Source organism: Eucyclogobius newberryi, unplaced genomic scaffold, assembly GCF_026437365.1.
Source record: "Eucyclogobius newberryi isolate DKJ021-1_F unplaced genomic scaffold, fEucNew1.0.hap1 SCAF_12, whole genome shotgun sequence".
Classification (NCBI taxonomy): Eukaryota; Metazoa; Chordata; class Actinopteri; order Gobiiformes; family Gobiidae; genus Eucyclogobius; species Eucyclogobius newberryi.
Window position 1 is genome coordinate 11,437,699 of NW_027315746.1, and position 23,165 is coordinate 11,460,863.

A 23,165-nucleotide genomic window follows, 5' to 3' on the forward strand; every position below is an offset into this window, starting at 1 on the left:
GCAGACCGTAACATATTTTCAATTATTTATTACATTAAATCTAAATACTAAGTGTTTTAAAATGTATATAATAAAAAATAGGCAAGAATTTTGAATTTTCAGGGTAGAAAATGTACTAAAAGGGAGGAAAATGAAAATTCTCATCTCAAATTTGTCTTTGAGCTTCACAAAAAGTATAAATTCGGCTATGTAATTTTTCTGTAGATACAATTTAAAGATATTGTGGGGTCTACATTTCTGTAAGTGTTTGTCCAGTAAAACCTAAAAGTTTTGCCTTCATTAAAAGCGTTTTCCATTCCAAAGTAGTAAACTCATATTCATGTGCATATAACTGCTGTAAATAAGAGTGTTTACTTTTGCCACTATTATTATTATTATTTTTGTCTTAGGTTATTTTATTTTTTCTTTCTATTCCTTATTAAGAACATGAGAGGTTCTGTCTTTAGAAGTTCCTCTGTTTATAAAAGTTTTTTTGTTTATACAAGTTTTTCTATTAAAGATGCCATAACATGCTTTTTTTCACGTTTCGTAGTCTATCCTAAGTGTATAATTGATAATAATAAGGGTTGTGCAACACTCTTAACATAATAGTTAAGAAATATCACCCAGACCTTGGACCCCCTCACCAACCCGGAAATGCAAACGGCTTGGTTTGATATTCGCCCCCACCCTTGTGAAGAGCGACCTGGCTCCCCCGCCCAACCCGTGACGTAGTCTCAGAGAGCGCGTGTGTGCCCCGCCCACCAGTGACGTAGTCTCAGAGAGCGTGTGTGCCCCGCCCAACCCGTGACGTAGTCTCAGAGAGCGTGTGTGCCCCGCCCACCAGTGACGTAGTCTCAGAGAGCGCGTGTGTGCCCCGCCCACCCGTGACGTGGTCTCAGAGCGTGTTTGCCCCGCCCATCCGTGACGTAGTCTCAGAGAGCGTGTGTGCCCCGCCCACCCGTGACGTGGTCTCAGAGCGTGTGTGCCCCGCCCACCCGTGACGTGGTCTCAGAGCGTGTGTGCCCCGCCCACCCGTGACGTGGTCTCAGAGCGTGTGTGCCCCGCCCACCCGTGACGTGGTCTCAGAGCGTGTGTGCCCCGCCCACCCGTGACGTGGTCTCAGGGCGTGTGTGCCCCGCCCACCCGTGACGTAGTCCCCCACAGCTGTTAGCTCCGCGGTGCTCCGCGCAAGTGAGTGATGACGCGTGCCTGTGGTTATGACGAGGTCTTGCCCAAGCCCCTGGAAGCCAAGATGGCCGCCATTGAAGCCTATGGAGCGTGCTCATTGGCGCATGGTTCCAAAAAAAGTTTTTTAGTTCCGCATTACTTCCTGAATACTGTCTCATTTACGCCCACTTTTGTGACGTCATCGCCGTGAGGCTTTGGCGTCGGGAGCGCGCACGTCACAGCAGCGTGAACGACTGAGAAGAGTCAACACGGACTTTTGGAATGATTCGGCTTGAAATAGTCTGTTTACGTAACGTATAATGATGGATTGTTATATCCATCTATAAATATACATGTATCATGTTGTAAAGCTCTGATATTTAAGAGAATTATAAAGAAGTGTTAAGATAAAAAGTCTGGTTTAATGACAATAAATTACATTTAGAGGTGGAATAACGTCCTCATCATTTTCTGTAGTTTTTGGTTTGGGTATATATTTTGTTATTAACTTTTCAGTTATTTATTTACATAATATAATTTGGCCAATTTGCTTTTTTTTAATCAAATGAGAAGAAATATAAAATATAATCAACAATTCTGTTACATGAGTTAAGCAGTATTTAATTATATTCACTTTTTCCTTTTGTCGTTTTTGTATCATGTCAATCTTTAATAAATACAAAACACATTTGTTTATTAATGTATTTAATAAGAATAATGAACATGAATGAACTTGTTCAATAAATGCAAATCTGATTATAACTACAAATGATAAATTGATTTTAGCCACAGTTTTAGTTGAGTTTTAAAGCTACAATGTAGGAGTCCCTTATTAAGGAGTTTTGGAGTCCGTACTGTTCATTATTATTATCATCATTAATAGAATCAGAAAAGGTTTATTGCCATTGTCAAAGAACAGAATTCACAAACAGTGGAACTTGCTTTGGTGTTTCAGTGCAACATAAAAATAGTAACAATGATAAAACAACCTGTATAAGTCAAATAGAACATACTGAATAAGATAAGATATTTCTTCATTGTCCACACATGGGGAAATTTCGTTGTTGCAACACAGTAGATACAGAGGAAAAGGACATAACTTATAGGAAGTTTAAAAAACACTCTTAATAGATCGATCTTAATAGAAGAACTCTTATAAACAAAAACTCCTATAGACAGAACCTCTCATTTCTTGATAAGGAATGGAGGGGGAAAAGAGATAAAAAATAAAATAAAAACAGCGTAAGACAAAATAATACTAATAATAATGGTAAAATAAACACTCTTTTTACATCAGTTATATGCACATGAATGTGACATTATTGCGTTAAATACTGAATATCTCAGTATTTAGACTTTGTTTCCATGGCTACGCAGTCTTCTGATGAAAAGGACTTCAGTAAACTCCTATGTTCAGCTCCATCGTTTGACTGAGGGACAAACAGAACATGTCATAGCTTTAGATTATACAAGTCATAGAACATACACTTCATATGTATTAGATTATACAAGTCATAGAACACACACTTCATATGTATTAGATTATACAAGTCATTTAACACACACTTCACATGTTTAGATTATACCAGTCATATAACACACACTTCACATGTTTAGATTATACAAGTCATAGAACACACACTTCATATGTATTAGATTATACAAGTCATATAACACACACTTCACATGTTTAGATTATACAAGTCACATAACACACACTTCACATGTTTAGATTATACAAGTCATAGAACACACACTTCATATGTATTAGATTATACAAGTCATATAACACACACTTCACATGTTTAGATTATACAAGTCATATAACACACACTTCACATGTTTAGATTATACAAGTCATATAACACACACTTCACATGTTTAGATTATACAAGTCATAGAACACACACTTCATATGTTTTAGATTTATACAAGTCATAGAACACACACTTCATATGTATTAGATTATACAAGTCATAGAACACACACTTCATATGTATTAGATTATACAAGTCACATAACACACACTTCACATGTTTAGATTATACAAGTCATAGAACACACACTTCATATGTATTAGATTATACAAGTCATATAACATACACTTCATATGTATTAGATTTATACAAGTCACATAACATACACTTCACATGTTTAGATTATACAAGTCATAGAACATACACTTCATATGTATTAGATTTATAAAAGTCATATAACATACACTTCACATGTTTGTCCTCAAGCTGTTTTACAGACACATGTGACACAGGAGTGTCTCTTTTGAAGAACAATTATCATTTAGTTTTTTTGGTCATAACAAAAACAGACATTTTATAAATTCAAAGTACTGATTCTACACCGTTTACTTTTAGTCGAGGCACAAGTTAATATTAAAATACCTTTTGCTATGGAGTCGTCAGGAGTTTACGTGAGATGACTCTGTGTCTGCAGTGATCAGGTCTGCAGTGACCTGCAGTGACCTGCAGTGACCTGTTGTGACCTGTAGAGCTCTGGTCAGCACAGACAGACTGAACTCACTGGTCAGCACTGAAGATGAGAAAGATACTCATTAGAACATTGATATATTATGCACATTTAACAGAGAAAAGCTGGAATATGTTATTGACAGATTTACATTTCGCTCTGTAACACAAAAGTTCCTCTTTTCACATTAATTTTTAAAGCTAGAACCAAAAGTCATTTACTTTTGCATAAGTTTAAACCTTAGAAGTTAGAACATAACTGACATGTTTGCTAAATCTCTACATATTCCATGGAAGTAAATCCATGACATTCCTATAGAAAACAAGTGTGTGCTTTGCTGTTTAAACACTTCATTATGAAATATGTAATAAAACCTCAAATGTCGTCTTATCAGCCCTGTGAGACTTTTAAATACGTTTACATTTATATATGTAAGATATGACCCATTTCAGCAGGTTGTATTTGAATTATTTGTAGTTTTTGATTGCACATCATACAAACATCACTTTATTTCCCCTTCTTTCTCGAGTTTTCCTTCATCTGTGCTTAACCTTTTGTCTCTTAGAACATTTAGTAGGAGAAATAATGAGTTATTTATTTGCAGAAGTCATGAGCCATCACGACGTGTCGTTCCAATGCATCTTTGTGTAGCTAAACGTTAGCTAAACGTTAGCTTGTGTTAGTTTGTGTTAACTTGTGTTAACTGTGTAATCGTTGTTTTACACTTCACATGGAACGATGTGTGAAACGTTAGGAATGACATACAAACACAACTTACATGTATCGTTGGTCTCGTCTGGTCACATTCTTCTGCTTGTGTTTAGTTTCCGTCACATGTTCTCCGGAGGCTCGTTCACGAGGGTTACGTGCGCGCTCGGTGCGCGTACACCGTTCTCCGGGAGGTTAAAAATGTATTTTTAAAGTATTTTAGAAACAGTCAAAGACTGAAATTCCTTCTATTTTATTTTTAGACTACAAACAATTTAGCATGTTTGGTAATTTTAGAGGCCGAACTCTTGAAATGGTCCGACCAAAAGGCTGCATTCTACGGAGTGGCCACTACTCAATTTGGAGCCAGAGGCAGAGGGGGCGTACCCTATCCAGATAATATAATACATCCATGGTCTTGCCCCACCGCCCGTCAGTTTGGAGAGTGGAGGAAAGGAGATAGTCTGTAATATAGCTAAACACTGCGGGAATCAATCAAAAAAACACTCTGGGTACATATATGAAGCACAAATAGCAATGTAAGAAGGTTAAAAGCTCTGAAAAGTTGATTTAGCATGTTATGCGACCTTTAAGAGTGATAAGTTTATCTGTTCTTTCACTTCTGTATCTACTCGCGTGCAACACCGGATTATCCCCATTGTGTGGACAAATAAAGGCTTATCTTATCTTATGTTAAATGTGTTAAAACCAGGCTCTGATATGACTGACATTTATTGTGGTTTTATATTTGCCAAAACCACCATTGACACTGTGTCGGTGTAATCCCTGTGTTCCGTTGTAGAAACCACTTTGAGCTGTCATATTTTCATATTCCCTGGTAATAAACCATAATAATAAACCATACCTAAATGGAAACCAGAGAAAAGAGGAACATTTGAACACAAGACACATTAGGCAATAATATAGTTTAGACTTTTTTAACTTCCACATTTATGTTTTCAACTGTCTATTATGTTAAATTTACTCTTTGTTCAAAAACATCTAGTATTTGTCCTGTATAAGGGCAGCGTGTCGCCTCTGATTCATAAAAACCTGCTGCACAGGACAATAGCTCAGACAGTATTTCACTTCTTTTTCAAATATGATGTTGACGTCTTATCTTTGGCCACAGCTTCTCTGTTAAACACGTGTAAATGAAGGATTCTTACCTGTGCACGAACCACAGTGGAGACAGGCTGTTGTTGTGCTCTTGAGGTAGAACGTGGAGTGCAGTCCGTCTCTCGGCCGCGCTTTGTTTAAAAGGCGCGATTTAGAACGAGACACGACCTGAACAAGGAAATTTGTCAATCATTTACATTACAAAGAAAACACAAACGAACACCAGGCAAATGTAGGCAGCATGTTCAACGTGGTTGGAACAAATGGACTAAATGCACAATACAGTACTCTATATTTATATTTATTTAAGCTGAAAGATGATACATTTCAGTGATCAAAGTGTTGTCATACACTGGATTTTATTGTAGAAAAAATGCAATTGTATGTGTAGGAGCTATAGAGTAAATTTGTTACATGGTATTAATTATTTCCAATCAGACATAAGAAAAAGTATTAGTGAGTGAAATATGAGCTCAGTAGATCAATTCCATTAGTGACTTGTCCTTGAAAAAAACGGAAATTAAGCCTTTTTTGAGGGCGTGTTACGAGTAAGGAATATTTATTAAATTTCAATGTTTTTAGATGCAAAAAGTGTTGTTTTGAGCTCAATCGGACAAAAAACCTGGGACAAGTTTTTGTTCATTTATAAATGAGTCTTTGCTCATGCATTATAGGCAAATACAAGTGTAGTGTGGTCATTTTAAATTTCAAGTCAAAACCTTTTTATTTGAATGTCTAAATAGCCAGGAATCAAACTTGTATGTATTTTATTAACATGTTTTACATTTCCTTTTTACTTTATTATACAAGGACCACAATGGCTTTTTAAATTGTATTTACATGTGATTGATATATATATATATATATATATATATATATATATATATATATATATATATATGTTTACAACCATTTGTTTATGTTATGTATTACATGCTCATGCACTTTATGGCAAATAAATCAAATCAAATCAAAGTGGTATGAAATAAAGTGTCACCATAAACGACACAATGAACTTTAACTTACCTGTTTGTATCTCCTGGATCTCACTTTCTTGACTATTACCATCTCAAACACACTGACAGTTTGACCTGAGGGGATAAAGGCGCAGAAGAGAGAAGACCTCCTGTGTTTGGGAGCAAACTGGTCCAAAAATAAAAAATCAAAAAAATACACGAAAAAAAAACTATTAAAAATAATACAGTTGAAAACAAGCCACGGATTTTTTGGGGGAATTGCAACTGAAAATGTGAAATGATGAACAAACAAAAAAAGGAAGCAGTATAATTTAGTTTTAAAGCCAGAAATGAGCGGTGAGAGATAATAAGCTCGAAATAAACTAAATAATAAAAGTAAAATAGCCTATGATTTAAGAAAGGTGAGGGCACATATTCAAACGCTATGGCTCATTTTGCAACCAGGCGAATGACTAATTAAATCACTCTTAACAGGCTGCACTGGACGGACTTGAAAACAAAACAAATGGACACTCCTTCAACTTTACGTCTCTACGTCAAGCGTTAAACCCTCGTGCCGCCGCTACAGGAAAACGTAGCGCCATTTCATTGGACAGAGGCGGTTCTACGTATGACGTAGACACGTTAATCCCGGAAGTGTCTGCTGCATCCATGCCCACGTTACGTTTCTGTTATGAAATTTCTGCCTCAAAGTCTGACTGTAACGCGTGACTTTTAAAAGGTTTGTTGACACACGCCGCACGGATGTATGTGCCGTCCTGGGCCTGAGGCGAGAGGGACATTTTATTCGGGCCCGATGCTAATGCTACGCTTTTGCTAGGTGACGCTAGCTGTCAACAAATGAGTGGAATTTATGGTTATCGACGATGACAGACGGGGAAACAAGGACAAAAACATAATAATATGACAAATAGGGTTACCAAGAATAGGGAAAACTTAAAATATTGCTTTGTTTGGTCATCTGAAAGTTCTGTTTAGTTGCAGGCATTAGTTTAGCTTTCATCCATGCTTTGTGTCACTAATGTATTAATCACTACTTCTACTTATCAAGGCAATAATGGCTGTTCTCCCTCTGTTGTCCAGGCAGGCTCTTGCATTCCAGATTCCTGTCAGAAAAACTGACGAAGCCACTTTGTTGAGAGGTGAAATGAACCCGCTGTTTAAAACATATGTCCAGTTGACAGTTTTATTTCTCTACAAAGTCATAATGCTTATAGACTACTAGCATCATTTTCTGGTAGCACCCACAAGCATTTCCTCTTGGTTCACGTAGGCTCTACCTATAGATTTTGGGCTTAATGTGTCATCATATGTCAGAATTGTTGCTTAAACCCATGGTGGTGTTATCAATGAATCAAACGAATGAATGAATTAATATTTATTTTAACTCATTCATCATAAAAATAAAATGTATTAGAATCAACTCTTAAAGGTACTGTCAAAACTGGTAAATAAGTGTAAGACAAGTTTAGGAAAAAGCTTTAACTTTACTAGATTCTGAATCTCAATGGCACCTTTACGTATACATAAAAAATGCCAATAAACTTTGCACGTCTGTACAGGTTTTGTCTTTCGATCCAAAGTGTTCAAACATAAAAAAATCTGCGTAGTGTGGCAGATATGTACCAGTCGTATCCATAGAAATGCATTAGATGAGATAAGATGCATTACAAAACAACACGCTAAACTGTTGATAAATACATTGATCTCAGAATCCTTTTGTTGCTTAGTATTAGCATCCTAAAATCGCCATTGATTTAACATTACCGACACGATCTCTGTAGGATACGGACCACGTCAGAGTGCTGCTAAATCCTATAACTGTCCTTTCCTCAGCATGGAGGTTACCGACGACAGTCCTTCACCGCTGGCCCCTGCGGAGAGTGAGATGACTCCGCCCTCTGGCCCGTCTGGTTCTGTGTTGAACTCTGACCGCTGCCCCTCACTCAGGGATGGCAGGGCGCGATCTCCAAGGCGATGTCGCGAGGGGAAGAGGCCGCAGCGACAGGGGGGCGGTCACCAGCAGCTGCTCCGGGAGGGCCGCAGGTTACCGGGACAACACGAGCACTTGAAGGCCTGCGGATCTGGGAGCGACACAGCGGAAAGTTCTCCTAAGAGGTTTGCACGGCGGCTCGCCAGCTGGTCACAGAGATTCCACTGGCTCCGCTGCCATGGACATGAACTGAAGCTGTTTCTGTCCTCACAGGAAAGCGCACTTCCTTCATGGACCATACCCAGCCACTCACTTCGGACCCAAGGCGTGTATACTTCCCAACCCGACTTCAATCATGTAAGCATACAGGGGTCTTACTGCCTTTCACTTTATATAGTATTCATGGTCCGCTTGTAGATGACATTTTCAAGAATGTCCTAATGAAATGATGAAACTTCATCATTTTGTAACCTATGGATATGACTTCATGATATTAAAACAAATAACTTCTTAATTACACTACAAATGAACTGGTAACTATTAAAGATTGGGTAGTTTGGGATTTTGTTAGTGTTTCACTGTACCAAATTTACAACACAAAATAATTGTACGTTCTTTAATATTACCATGTGGACTTGATATTGTTTGTTTTCAGTATTGAAAATGACATGTTTTGTCTGGCTCTTAGACCAGTTATTACCAACCTGGAGGGCCAAATTCAGCGGCCCCTAGGGGCTGGCATGGCATGTAATTGCTTCTATAAAGTATTTTTTTTATTCATTACTGTTATTTATTGGTTGTTTATTAACCAGAAAACAACTGGATTTTTTAAGACCGTAGCTTCTCAGGAAGGAGAACGATATTAATGTTCAAGGTATCCACTGGTGAAATATGGGTCGGTGGTAGAAAACGGTTGTGAACCACTGCCTTGGACCTCAGTTCATCCATTTTCATCTCTCTTGGTCTTGTTTCCCCTTCACTGTTTTTGTTCAAAAATAAAAACTTTTAAATATAATATTATTTTTTGGGGAATTTTCCATGACTTGTTTTGACTTTTTTTTACTACACGTCTCATCCCAGGTTTTTGGCTGCCTTTACAAATGTATTTGTACCTAGACATTTATTTAATCTCCCAATTGTACAGCTCATGCGCATAAGTTTGGAGTTTGTCCCTCATGTGGTTAATCAGTGACAGCCGCTGCAATCACAGATTGTGGATTCGTTCAGAAGAGGAATTCGAGCTTCTGGAAACTTCAAAATCTTTGTAATTAAGTCTCAGTTAACTTATCTTACATGAAGATAAACTGGTTTGTTGTATCCCTTTTTCCCCTGTATTTTAGAAAGTCTTTGTGTGTATTTATGTAGCTGTGTGTTGTAGGCACATCCAGGACCCGGCCAGTCAGCGGCTCACCTGGAACAAGCCTCCGGTGAACGTCCTGGTGATCCGGAAAATCCGAGATGAAAGCCTCGTCGAGCCATTCAAGGAGCTCTGCAGGTTTCTCGTGGAGGTAAAGACTGCCCACTCTATTATTAGATGAACTATTTCGTTTTTTTACTATAAACTATTAAATATCTGATGGAGTATTAAGCCAAACATATGCTATATGTATCAGTATAATTGGTTTGTTTTGGAGTGAAGTGGATTGTACTGGTCTGTTTGAGCTCTTAAGCAGAAATGCCTGCAAAACCAAGCTATCACGTTAGCAACAGCCGTTTCCTTTTTAGTTTTTTGCATAGCACTCAAATCAATCAAAAATATCATATTTCAGGTGATAATGCATCTAATACAAGCCAAACCCATAAGGCACATTAAATGTGGCGTAGAGGCGCAGAGAAGTGAGATAAATGCAGAAAAAGTATAATTCAGGTATATCTACATTGTATTTAGTAAGAACACATTTGTTATGTTTGGCTCAGTTGCCATAGGGATGCACCAGGTGCTTTTACACATTCTCATGCTCAATGTGATCACAAAAAGTCATTTTTACATTACATTTTTTGTCCTATTGGCCAGTCCTACCGCACATCTGTATTTTAATGTGCATTTGATGTAATGCACTTTCCTTTTATCACTCTTTTCCTGGTCTGGCAATAATCAATGCTTTGTTTTGGCTGGAGTTGACGTGCCTAAGAACAGATTGTCCATAAAGTTTGAGGGAGTGAACATCAAATCTAACACAAATAGTTGAGGAAATGGTGCAGACATTTAGGCCAAAGTTAAGTCTGGTTTCACTTACGTTGTCTCCTGACAATGTAGTTTGTCCTTTGCTGTGTTTTGTCTAACAACACTCTCAAAGTAGAGCAGTTATTCAATGTTCGGCCTGATTATACCAAGACTAAAACGAGGCTTAAACCAGATCAAATGCAGGACAAAACCTCGGAGTCATTTGTCAAAGTCTAAACCAGCATAAACCTTTGTCTATCTAAGCTCAAGTCTATTATTGGCTTTTTTTCAGGAGAAGCAGATGATGGTGTATGTGGAGCGCAGAGTGGCGGACGATTCCACGCTCGCAAACGACGAGACCTTTGGGTCGATACGCAATCAGCTGTGCACTTTCAGAGAAGGTGAGGCTGTGTTTGTGCTTTTATTCAGATCCCAAAATGAAATTACATACTAATTAATCAAGAAATGACAGTAAAAACATTTAGATATGAAGCTGAGCACATATATCCACGTCACAAAGGCGCCGGTCCAGCTGGCAGCCCGGTGTAAACGCTCCGCTCTTTTCTCACACTTTTTTCACAGTTATTGTGCTTTATCTTTTGTATTTTGTAAAAAAAAATTCTACTTTACTTGTACAATAGGGACACGTGCTGGAATCGCTTTAATTTAACTTGTTTTTGACTTTGTTCGGCTGGATTATTGAGTGTTTTCGTCGTGATGTGCACTAGCTCTGAGCTAGCCCCCGGCCCCCCCGCGCCCTCCGGCCGTCCTGACGTACAGTATGCCGCCGGTACACGTTTATATAAAAGAGGAACTTCATGAATGATCGGGACACGCACTGGAATCGCTTTAATTCAACTTGTTTTGACTTTGTTCGGCTGGATTGAGTGTTTTCGTGTCATCGCGATGTGCCCTGGCTCCGAGCCCCCCCTGCGCCCCCCCCGGCCGGCGCCGTACCGCGTTTACACAAAGGAGGAATTCATGAAACTGCGGAGAACAGTCGTCTTACCCGGAGATCGTCACGTTATCCCGGCGGACATCCTAAGATTTTTATAAGAGATCTTCTACTGAGAGTGTTTTTTAAACTTCCTATAAGTTATTTGTTCTTTTCTTCTGTATCTACCTCTGTATCTACCTGCGTTGCATCAATGGAATTTCCCCATGTGGGACAATAAAGGATTATCTTATCTTATCTTATCTTATCTTATCTTATATTATTGACAATTGGGGCTTTATTGGATTTTATGTGCTTCTTGTTCTTCTTTTTTATATTGCAAAAAACAAACCGAACAAGATCAGAGACGAAATCAAAAAAATAAATGGAGTAGCCCAGCGAATAAACCAAAAAAAACAAACGTCAGCCTTGCAATTGTCCCCGTGTATTTCAGTCCAGTCCTTGACAGTTACTGCTTTTTCGCTGCAGCCACAAGTACATTCCACAGTTATCCATCCATCCTCTCCACTGCTGGTGTTTTATGTCCTGGATACAGTTTGAAAATCAAATGCAATGCTGATGAAATGCATGAGAGTGTGACGTATTCTTCTTTTATTGTAGGTTTCGACGACATCTCTGACTGCATTGACCTGATCATTTGTCTGGGAGGAGATGGGACTCTGCTCTATGCCTCGTCCCTCTTCCAGGTAAAAGAATACTGCGCCTTTCAACCATTCAGCAAATCTTATATGTATGTTATTGACTCTTTAATTACTTAATGGGGGAAACATTTACTCAACCTTTGACTGGGATCAAGATTCAGTCGTTTGTAATAGTCGGTGATCAGCCTGGGTCTTTTTGACGGACAGGTCCTCAGCCAATCCTCTGTCCGTAAAAGCATGTGTTTTGGTGCAGAGTTCAGGCTGTAGCGGAAAACATCTATTTTTGGTGTTGAATGCCAAAACGTGCACTTCCGCTTACATAAACCATTAACCAGGAACGAGTCAGTGTTGTCTTTTAACCTTGTTTGCTTGTGTTTTCTTCTTCAGGGCAGTGTTCCTCCCGTTATGGCGTTCCATCTGGGATCTTTAGGTTTTCTCACGCCTTTCAAGTTTGAATCCTACAAAACTGAAGTCGCAAAAGTGTTTGAAGGTAAATTAAAAGGCAATAAAGACATTTCTCAAGCAATTTGGACTCAACTGTGACTTTTTGTGTGTGTTTTACTTGTAGGAAACGCTGCCATCACGCTGCGCAGCCGCTTGAAGGTGAAAGTGGTGAAGGACCTGCTGCAGAGGACGGGGCGAGACCAGTCCACACAGTCTCACAACGGCCTCTTGTCCCAGACACACATCAGCTCTGAGGCGGGGAAAGTGTCCCTGCAGCTACAGGTGAGGCATCGTGAGGCTCAGCGTGTGCCAGAAGAACCTTTAAATCGTTAACAGGAGTGTGAAAATACTGGCAATATTGTTCTATATTCATATTTAAACAAATCTCACGTTACTTTCGTGACTTATGCAGTATGTTTGACACGATCCTTCTTTCTAGTTCAGTGCAGTTGGTGAAAAAATTGTGCCATGGCAGTTGAGAATTCAAAACAAACTAATATTTTATCTGTTGGCTGGTAAAAAGTACTCAAAATGGCGCCCTCAACAGGAAACCAAAAGTCATGAAAACAACTGAACCAATGATTTAACTTGACTTTAAGATTTGTCCAGGCATTTGAGGAGAACTAGTAACACTTTATAATGTCTTATAATAAGATAAGATATTCCTTTATTGTCCACACATGGGGACATTTCACTGTTGCAACGCAGGTAGATACAGAGGAAAAGAACAGATCACTTATAGGAAGTCTGAAAAACACTCTCAGTAGAATATCTCCTATAAACAAAAACTCCCATAGACAAAACCTCCCATTTCCCGACAAGGGATGGAGGGGAAAAATAATAAAGATAAAAATAAATAAATAAATACCATTGCATGATGAATTTAATGCATAATGACTTTAATGCAGTGACAAAACCATAATGTAAGATTTATATACTGTTGCATCTATTACTGATTTAGTGTAAATGCCAAGATGGTAAGTTATCCTTTTTTGCCTGTAAGAAAGGAAGTCACAGCTGTTGTTGGCTGGACACACCTAGACACCGGACCAAAGATGCAAAGAGTTTTGCAAAAAACCAAAACAATAGACCAAGGACTTGCCCAAAAGCAAGACGTGTGACAAAGATGGTCTTTTCTGCCTCAGACAAAGGGAATGTTTGTAACGTAAAAGGAGTTCTAGAATTGTCTTTAATGAGAAAATAACAGATAGATTTAAAATCCTAAACATCTGTCATAAAAGTGTAACGTCATAATCATAATATCTAAAAGTGGAAGTATTTATTCATTGAAGAGAAATGCAGTTGTAATGCCAGTTTATAAACAATATATCGGTACCTGATTTTGGAAGAAAATGTGTGACATGAGAGACAAACAACTTTCCACATGGTTCTTTCTTTTCAAAATCTACTATCAAATCCAGCCTCTTTTTTATTAATACTCTAGTTGTAATAAACTTGAAATACATTAATTTTAAAATACAAAAAAAATCATAATGAAAGTTTGAAAGCATCTTTTAGGGCTAATCAAGTCATGTGCTGAATAACCATAAGACTATGCTACGTTATTAAAACATTTCACAGAATTTAATGTGTTTTGGACTGAAAACAGCGGCTTTATGGACATTAGTTTTTCCACATTGCCTCAGTCATACCTTTTAAACTTTGATATTTAATTTTTTTTGTCTTTGACTTGTGGAAGCTCGGCACGCTTCAACGGTTGAGCTCCATAAAACTGAAGTAAATTAATGATTGACTCTTGTATTAAAGTTTCATGTCCACAAGACTGTAATGACCACATATTTGCTTATGGACACATTTAATTAAGTAATGATGAATAAATGAGCCATAAAATGAGACTTAATAATCCTGGGGGAGATGTAATTATGAATTATGACTCAACATTTGAGTGAACAGACACATTGTTGCATCATAGTGTTTGTTTTTTCTACTCGCTGCAGCTGTGATGAACATTGATATGAATGGTCAGAATGCAATGCACACCAGGTTTAAGCTGAAACGTGTGTAGAGCCGACTCTGGGGCTGGACTGAGGCTGGATCCTGTCCCTGAGCAGACGGTGAAGTAGCCTCTTGCTCCTCTGGAGTCTGGAGAGAGGCGTTTGGAACCCATTAGGTGCTTCCCTTCATGTATGTGACGAATCAGTAGTCATGGTGCGTTCAGCCCCAAATCTGGAGTGGTTTAAGTTGAAAGCATATTTGTATCTCTACGACTTGACCAGTTTATGACCCAAACTGTGCTCACAAGACTTGAATTATACATACACCATTATTATATGATTATTGTATGATAAAAGTGATCTTGACCTCAGAGGATAAACAGGACTGGACCTGGTACATGGACTGGAGACCTCCAGGGCAAAAGTGACTCTAGTGACACTTCACTTCTCTAGACACTTCACCCACTTCACACTTCTAGTATGAATATGGCGTGTGTGTGGTGGTGATTGGAAGGGCCAATGGTGCAGATTAACAGCCTCACCTCATCAGTTTGCCCCGGGGCAGCTCTGGCTACAATCATGAAGTTTCAAAGTTGTATGGAGAATCAGTAAGAGCCTTAAAGAAGTAATTATTTCCTTTTTTTTAGGCATTGAGGAAATCTAGAAGGGCATTAAAGGTGTACACTTGTTCTAAGTATTGATCATACATGTTGTTATATTTGTGTCTCAAACATCCTCAAACTGTGAGCACATGTGAGCACGTCTTTGGGATCGCAAACACAGGATAGTTTGGTGACTTGACAAACATAACATAAATTACCAACAAGTTAAACAGTGACAATAAAAGGAGTGAGATGATTAGGACTTAAGTCGCTGGGATCTGACTATGTTCAGAAACCGCAGAACATTCAACACTGGAGAAATACTGTTTTCTATGTTTAAGGCCCCATTAACCGTGTGAAACTACGCACATAGATGGGAGGAGGCACTGATATGTCATTGATTTAATTAGCCAAAAGCATGTTCCTTTGTTCAAATAAATAAGAAATTGATATATATAAGTCAGTAACTAACATTCAGCAAACGGCACCTTTTTGTTGCCCCTTTGTAACTCTAAGTGCAAAACTTTATTGACTAATGCTAACTTTGCAGACTTGTTGTGCAGACACATGGTCTTTCAAAACCATTGTGTCTATTTCCCACTGGTTTGTGTTGTGTTTTTGTAAAATTGCCCATGAAATGAAAAGGATTAAAGTGGACATGAGTTGTTCCTCTGGCTCAGATGTGGTTGAAATGGAGGCTGTGACGTTGGTATGAGCAGTGCGTCAGGGTGACGTACCGCTCCTGGATCGTGTCTCAGCTGCTCTGCTCTGGTTCAGTCCCAGGTGTGTTTGGAACTGTGTACAGTGAACATCAGCCGGTTACCATGGTCACAGTCATAATAAAGCCACTGCGTTCACGGACTCTGCGGACAGTTGGATTTTGCAGATTGGACGATGGCTTCCAGACGACCAGAGGAAGAGTTTGTATGCAATTGGTTCAGGGGCTTATGCAAGTGCAGGAATGAGGAAGATATTCTGTTTTTAGGCTGCAGTCCTTCAGCTATTTAGTCGATTAATCGCTTGATGGTGTTTTAGTTTTGGGAGTGACTGGACAGTAGAATCTGCCTTTTCACTTATAAAGATGCCGTTTACTTTTTTACTTCTCTGTATAAATTTTTTTTCAACCAGGAAGTCCCAGTGATATTCAGAGAGCAGGCTCAGGTCGCAGGCAACACAATCAATAGAACAGAAAATCATAAATTAATACATTCTCTGTAGAAAAAAATACACATGTATACATTTATTGTGGTATTACATGAAAAAAGATTAATAATTGGATGATAAATCAATATATAAGTGAATTAAACGATATCCATTCTTAAGAGGATTACTGGTCAAAATGGTTGATATGATGTATCTACAAAAAGGCCGGTGACTTTGTATAATGTATAGATGTATAGATAGTGCTTTGGTTTGATGCGTACTAATGCAAACAACAAAACCTCAATAAAAAGTGAACGACAAAAATGAAATAAATATCCATCTCCATATTCTCTGCAACATGTGATGAAGGCAGAGTTGTAAAAGCTACATTTCTGACTCTGTCCTGATCCAAGGACTTCAAGTAAATGCTGTTGTGAAGTTTTGTGGAGCCTGTTGCCGAGGAGACCATGCGTCAGACCCTTCACTTCCTCTGACGCGTAACCAAACACGCAGTGGACGGAGACGGCAGTTTGTGATGTTGAGCAGCGTTCGTATCTTTATCTCCGTGAGGCTCCGAGGAGACGAGAGAGAGAGAGAGGGTTTAGGGCCGAAATACAGAAACACACGGTTACTGTGTTTACCGGGGGGCGACGCCAAGAGAGACTGAGAGAGGGAGAGACTGAGAGAGGGAGAGACTGAGAGAGGGAGAGACTGAGAGAGGGAGAGACTGAGAGAGGGAGAGACTGAGAGAGGGAGAGACTGAGAGAGGGAGAGACTGAGAGAGGGAGAGACTGAGAGAGGGAGAGACGGAGAGAGGGAGAGACGGAGAGAGGGAGAGACGGAGAGAGGGAGAGACGGAGAGAGGGAGAGACGGAGAGAGGGAGAGACGGAGAGAGGGAGAGACTGAGAGAGGGAGAGACTGAGAGAGGGAGAGACTGAGAGAGGGAGAGACTGAGAGAGGGAGAGACTGAGAGAGGGAGAGACTGAGAGAGGGAGAGACTGAGAGAGGGAGAGACTGAGAGAGGGAGAGACTGAGAGAGGGAGAGACTGAGAGAGGGAGAGACGGAGAGAGGGAGAGACGGAGAGAGGGAGAGACGGAGAGAGGGAGAGACGGAGAGAGGGAGAGACTGAGAGAGGGAGAGACTGAGAGAGGGAGAGACTGAGAGAGGGAGAGACTGAGAGAGGGAGAGACTGAGAGAGGGAGAGACGGAGAGACGGAGAGCGGGAGAGCGAGAGAGAGAGACGGAGAGAGAGAGAGAGAGAGGGAGAGACTGAGAGAGGTGTAGATGGACAGACAGACTTGTCATGAGCGTGCACCTGTAGCTCGTTGTAAACGTGACAATAAGAGGTGAACTTTAAGCTCAGTCAGAGGCTTGTTTACTTTCATTTTCCACATCAGTGAACAAAGCCCATCATATGGTAAATACACAAATACAACACCAGCTCGTCCTGGACCAGAGGGGAGCAGCAGGTGGCTCTAGACAGACAGACAGACGGACGGACGGACGGACGGGGCTTGGGATAAATATTAAAACTGCTCTCTTTGCGGTGACATAACACAGAATGTTATACACACATTTAACATCCTGTTTGTGTAGTTGTGTGGTCCAAAGTGTGTCTGTGGTGTGTGTTTAGTGAGTCTGCCACAGGTGAATGTCTCACTCAAGAAAGAAAGTAAGACGTGATGGCAATTTGTACTTTTACCACTGGAAATATTTGTCTGTGGATTGGTCAAATGTTACTTCACAGTTACAGCGGGGGAAAAACAATAAAATAGAGTTCTATGCGTCATCATATTCAACCTGAGGCCTTGACATTTCAGCGCTGAGTAAAGTGTCCACAATTTAACTACATTTATCAAAAGTACATTCTGTGCTGGGAAAAAAAAAAAAAAAAAAAAGAGTTAAACTTAGAGTGGATACTGCCCTCAAGTGGCCATTTAAAGTCTCCTCTCTTAACCGTTCAGCTCAAAGTGCATGTTCATATATAAAGTGGCTCTTGTTTGTTTGTTTGTGTCCAGGTGTTGAATGAGGTGGTTGTGGACCGCGGGCCGTCCTCGTACCTCTCCAACGTGGACCTGTATTTAGACGGCCGCCTCATCACCTCGGTGCAGGGAGACGGTACGACGACGCGACACGCTCCATGTTTAGGTTGTGTGGTGTTTTTCACCACGAGCATCCACAAGGAGAAGGTGAAACCGGCTTGTGTCGGTGTCGAATCAAGTGTTCCAACTCATAGTTTAGCGACGAGGTCCATTTGTGCCTTAAATACATTCACGCACGGCACAAACTCGACATCAAACTGCTTCTAATTGAACTCAAAAGTGTAAATAATGTGTTTTAATCTGGAAAAACTGTATCTTAAAGGTGCACACAGAATGGCATTTGAAGCAGAACTGAGTGACTTTAGCGATGGAGCTCCCCCTGCAGGTCCTTTGTGAAAATACACTGTCAGAGAACAGACATTTCTCGTCTTTTTTAATTGAAATAAGTCAGTATAATCGCATCACACACACTTATAAAGACATTTAATAAGGCAAACATGTTTCTTAGTTTTCCTTTAACTTATTTATCTTGCATTTATTCAATAACGGGTGTTTTTACAGTTTCTTCTCATTCTTGTCTGTTTGTGGTTTGCTCCTCAGGCCTGATCGTGTCCACGCCCACAGGAAGCACTGCGTACGCCGCCGCGGCCGGAGCCTCCATGATCCACCCCAACGTCCCGGCCATCATGGTCACGCCCATTTGCCCCCACTCGCTCTCCTTCAGGCCCATCGTGGTGCCCGCCGGGGTCGAGCTCATGGTGAGGGGCGGGGCTCAATGTGGCGCCGCCGACAGTCCAACGCAGAGATGTCAAGACTATTCGGTTAATCCATAAACGGGATTAATTAAGGCACAATATAATCCTAAAAACTAAAAAAATATAATAATCGTGGCTATTTTAGGAGCAAAATTAAGTGTTTTTAATTTAATCTATAGTTAAAATAAAATAGATCTGAATATAAAAACTTGTTTATCTGGCTGTATCTCGTGACTTAAGCGATGGAGCTCCCCCTGCTGGTCTCTTGTGAAAATACACTGTCAGAGAACAGACATTTTCTCTTCTTTTTAATTGAAATAAGTCAGTATAATCACATACAAAACCATCACACACACTTACAAAGACATTTAAATCTGAAGTCACATTTACTTCATTTTGTTCTGTTCAATGTCATAAAACTAGTCACAATAATGGAGACATCCCTGGTTGAATGTCATGTGACTGGGGGAGTTTCATTAAGAACATATTTTATTATGTATTAAAGTAGTAGTGTAGTTATACTCATTGTTATCTAGACCCAGTATTCCAGCTTAAAAAAATAGGCAAAGTACAAAAATCACAGTTACACAAAAGCATATTCCCAGATGACTTCATTGTTATTGTGTTAATCTGTTTCTCTTCACTGTTTTTCACGTTTATACTTCTGGTTTTCCATTGAAACAACCTAAACAAATACTGTGACAAAGACAATATAAGGGAAGTGTTTTGCCCAGAGACTGACAGAGTTCCATTTGAACCAACACACTTCTCACTAAATTGACAACCGCTCCAGCGCCTAATCCAACCGCCAAGTGCTCAAATTAAATCACCGCTTAAACGTTTTGTCTCGTCCCAAACCAGATCACGCTGTCCCCTGACGCCAGAAACACAGCCTGGGTTTCATTTGACGGACGGAAAAGGCAAGAGATCCAGCACGGAGACTGGTAATGTTAGACTCTACTTTGGTATTTTTAACTGCGGCGTGCGCGCTCAGGGCAATCAAGGCGAGCAGTGATTGACCAATGGAATCTAAAATTATCGTGCGTCACAATTATATTTAAATTGTTATGAAATGTATCCGAATAAGCCAAGTTTTCCCCTCACTTCTGCTGCTGAAGCGTGGCTGGAAATCACCGTGTCTTTAGTGGCCTCTGCAGGTCGCTGAGCAGTACTGCGGGAAGCTTGCGTCTTCTTCTCCCATGAGCTTTTAGAGCCTGAGCAGCTTCTTTTAGAGCTCTGCGCATGCGATTTGAGGACCACGCAGCCTTTAACTTAAGCTTTACTTAATTAACTTAACCTTAAGAGCAGGCTTTTAGATAGGATTTGAAAACACCCGGTCCAAATAATTTTGTCCGAGGGTACAGGGGCCGATAAGGCGAAAAAACTAGTCGCTTCGGCATTCTCTGGACCACGGCTCAGCAGCCAATCAGAGCCAAGCAAAATTATTGTCAAACGCTTCCCGGCCCGATTTAATGATAATATTCCCATTTTTTCTAAGATTTATTAATAAAATGGCCGTCCCTGCACTCGAAAATGCCGTCCACATTTTAAAATACCCCGTCCAAAATACGGGAATACGGGTGTCTCTCTAAAAGCCTGGTGCAAAGGAGAAGTGAAGCAGCGGCAACAAACGGACTTAAAAAGCATCTTTCAGAGACAAGTCTTGGTTTGTAGCTAAGGCTCTGTTCACGTTTCTAATGACTAGATGTTAGTTAGAAATACAGTCATTTAACAACATAGAGCGCTAATTTGTGTAAAGAAGTGATCGGTGAAGTAAGACTAGTCAACCCTTCCAGCAGTAAAAGAGTTATGGTAGTTTAGCTCAGTAAGTTAGGCGTTTGGCCCTGCACAAAGGCGACCGGGTTTGAGACTGATCTTCTTTGCGGATATGTTTCACTTTAGTGTGTAAATGTTATCCACTAAATGTCATCAATCATCAACCATAACATCCCACATCTGCTTGCCCATCCTTAAAAGTCACCGCTGCTGACCTGTAACCGCGATGTAACCGCGATGTAACCGCGACGTAACCGCGACGTAACCGCGACGTAACCGCGACGTAACCGCGACGTAACCGCGACGTAACCGCGACGTTACCGTGACGTAACCGTGACGTAACCGTGAGCGTTTGCCGTGTGTCCAGCATAAAGATCACGACCTCGTGTTTCCCGGTGCCCTCCATCTGCTGCTACGACCTGGTGTACGACTGGTTCGAGAGCCTGGCCCAGTGTCTGCACTGGAACGTGAGGAAGAGACAAGCGCGACTCACCGACATCTCCGACTCCTCCGACAACGAGAACTGAAAGAGACGCCTCGCTTTTAAACGCACCGGCTTCGGGTTAGTCACACGGACAGTTTTATGGTAACGATATGGGTGAAGAAGGGTTATAATGACCTCAGTGATACTTCTTAGCTCCACTGGATTATGAAAGCCACCACAATGTCCCTAAAAGCAAGTTGCACTTTACAGAACGGAAAAGGTAAACTATAAAGTGGTGAGGCTACAGTAAAGATAAACTCAAATAGCCTCAATCAAAGTATTTTACTCATGTGGCTCTGGACGGCCCTAAACTAAAAGCATGTTGCACCTTATATTCAAGCTTAGACAAGTTTAATATATTTTACGTTCACACTGCAGGTCGAATATTATTGTGTTTTTACCGAGTCGGACCTGGATCAGTTGTTTTTTCCATGACCTCGTGAACAGCCTGAATCGAATTGTACTAAATATCAGGTTTGAAAGTGATTGAACACAAAAGTCGGACTGAAATAATGAAGCGTTGCATATTTCACTGGAAAAGGCTGTGATAAAACGTAATAAAACGGTCCTAAAGTGAGTTAGAGGTGACATTGTGGAACTGGCGGTATCAGAAAGTCCCACGTTCAACATTTGATTTAAATGTTCAGCTTTGACTTTGTCTTGTGCCTCATGGATTTAACACATTTGGCACTAAAAAAAGCACTTACATAGATCACGAGTGTATGTTACGACTTGAAAATAATGAAATCCCAGTTGTTTTAATGTCTAAGATAATTCACTTTGAGTAACTTTTACAGACGTCGACCACATTGCGTTTGAGGCTTTTTAAAATCTGAAAATTCTCACGTTTCACTTTCGGAACATGCTGCAACTTTGTAAATGTGAATCTGCTCGAGTCGTCTTAAGATACTGAACGAGTAGATGTTTTTCTGAGCCTGAAAATGTGACTCTTTACACGAACCTGCTTTGGCAACTGTATGTTATATTTATTTATGTCTTTCCATTTAATGTCACTGTTTGATTTGTTCTTGATGTAACCAAAGAGGATCCGTTTAGTTCGTTGTCGTGAGACTTGGTTGTCAACTGTAAAATGTGAAATTCTCATGTAATTGTATTTCTTTTTTAACGCCGTCGGTCCAGTGGTTCTTAAACTGTTGCACAAGTGAAACTGCAGCTCGTCGTAGAGATTTTAAAACTGTAGATTGTTTAGTCCCATTTGAAGTCTGCTTTGGTCCAAATGCAGACGTGGTTTGTTTCTCGGTCAGGTTTTACCCCCGAGTTCTGATCCAGTCTCGGTTTAGTCTTGATGATAGTCAAGTGTGATGTTATGAACGCATAAAACCTTTAAGAAATAAAATACATGAACAAAATGAAACAGACAAAAACTAAGGAATTACAATCAGTGTGATCCCTCATTGGTCCAGGAGTGTTCCATTGTAGAAAAAGATTCAGTTGAATCATCTGGATTCTGTTTTTAGAAAAACAAAAGCGTTCGACTCTCATCCAAGAGTTATTCTCAATCTGTGGCTCAAGTCCGGGAACTCAGATATTTATCCTCTTCTGTGTAAGCCCTGCCCACTGGGCGGGACCTCCTGATAAAGGGTGTTAACAGTTTCACTTGAGACTTCTCTTCTTTGTATTCCAACAGCTAATGCCAGTTTACAACCGGCTTTGATGGCCCATTACAGGACTGTTCTAACACAAAGAAGAGAAGCCTCAAGTGAAACTTTACCACGAGGTCCCGCCCAGTGGGCAAGGCTTACAGAGTTCCCAGACTCGATCCGCAGAATATGTTTTCTTTTTCTAAAAACAGTGTCCAGATGATACAACTG

General features: G+C 40.1%; 1 protein-coding gene across 2 annotated transcripts; it reads left to right on the forward strand.

Moving 5' to 3' along the window:
* Positions 1–7,010: 7,010 nt before the first annotated feature.
* On the forward strand, positions 7,011–22,435 carry nadkb (NAD kinase b). Of its 2 annotated transcripts, XM_072440795.1 has the most exons (12): positions 7,011–7,158; positions 8,274–8,555; positions 8,644–8,727; positions 9,749–9,878; positions 10,827–10,935; positions 12,090–12,175; positions 12,518–12,620; positions 12,699–12,856; positions 18,295–18,394; positions 18,919–19,076; positions 19,935–20,017; positions 21,217–22,435. In XM_072440795.1, exons 2-12 carry the CDS (start codon positions 8,275–8,277, stop codon positions 21,374–21,376), a joined length of 1,452 nt encoding a protein of 483 aa, XP_072296896.1. In that variant the 5' UTR covers positions 7,011–7,158; position 8,274; the 3' UTR covers positions 21,377–22,435. The 2 variants fall into 2 exon arrangements, with proteins under 2 accessions (XP_072296896.1, XP_072296897.1); XM_072440796.1 differs by lacking the exons at positions 7,011–7,158; positions 8,274–8,555; positions 8,644–8,727 and adding an exon at positions 9,578–9,677.
* Positions 22,436–23,165: the final 730 nt, after the last annotated feature.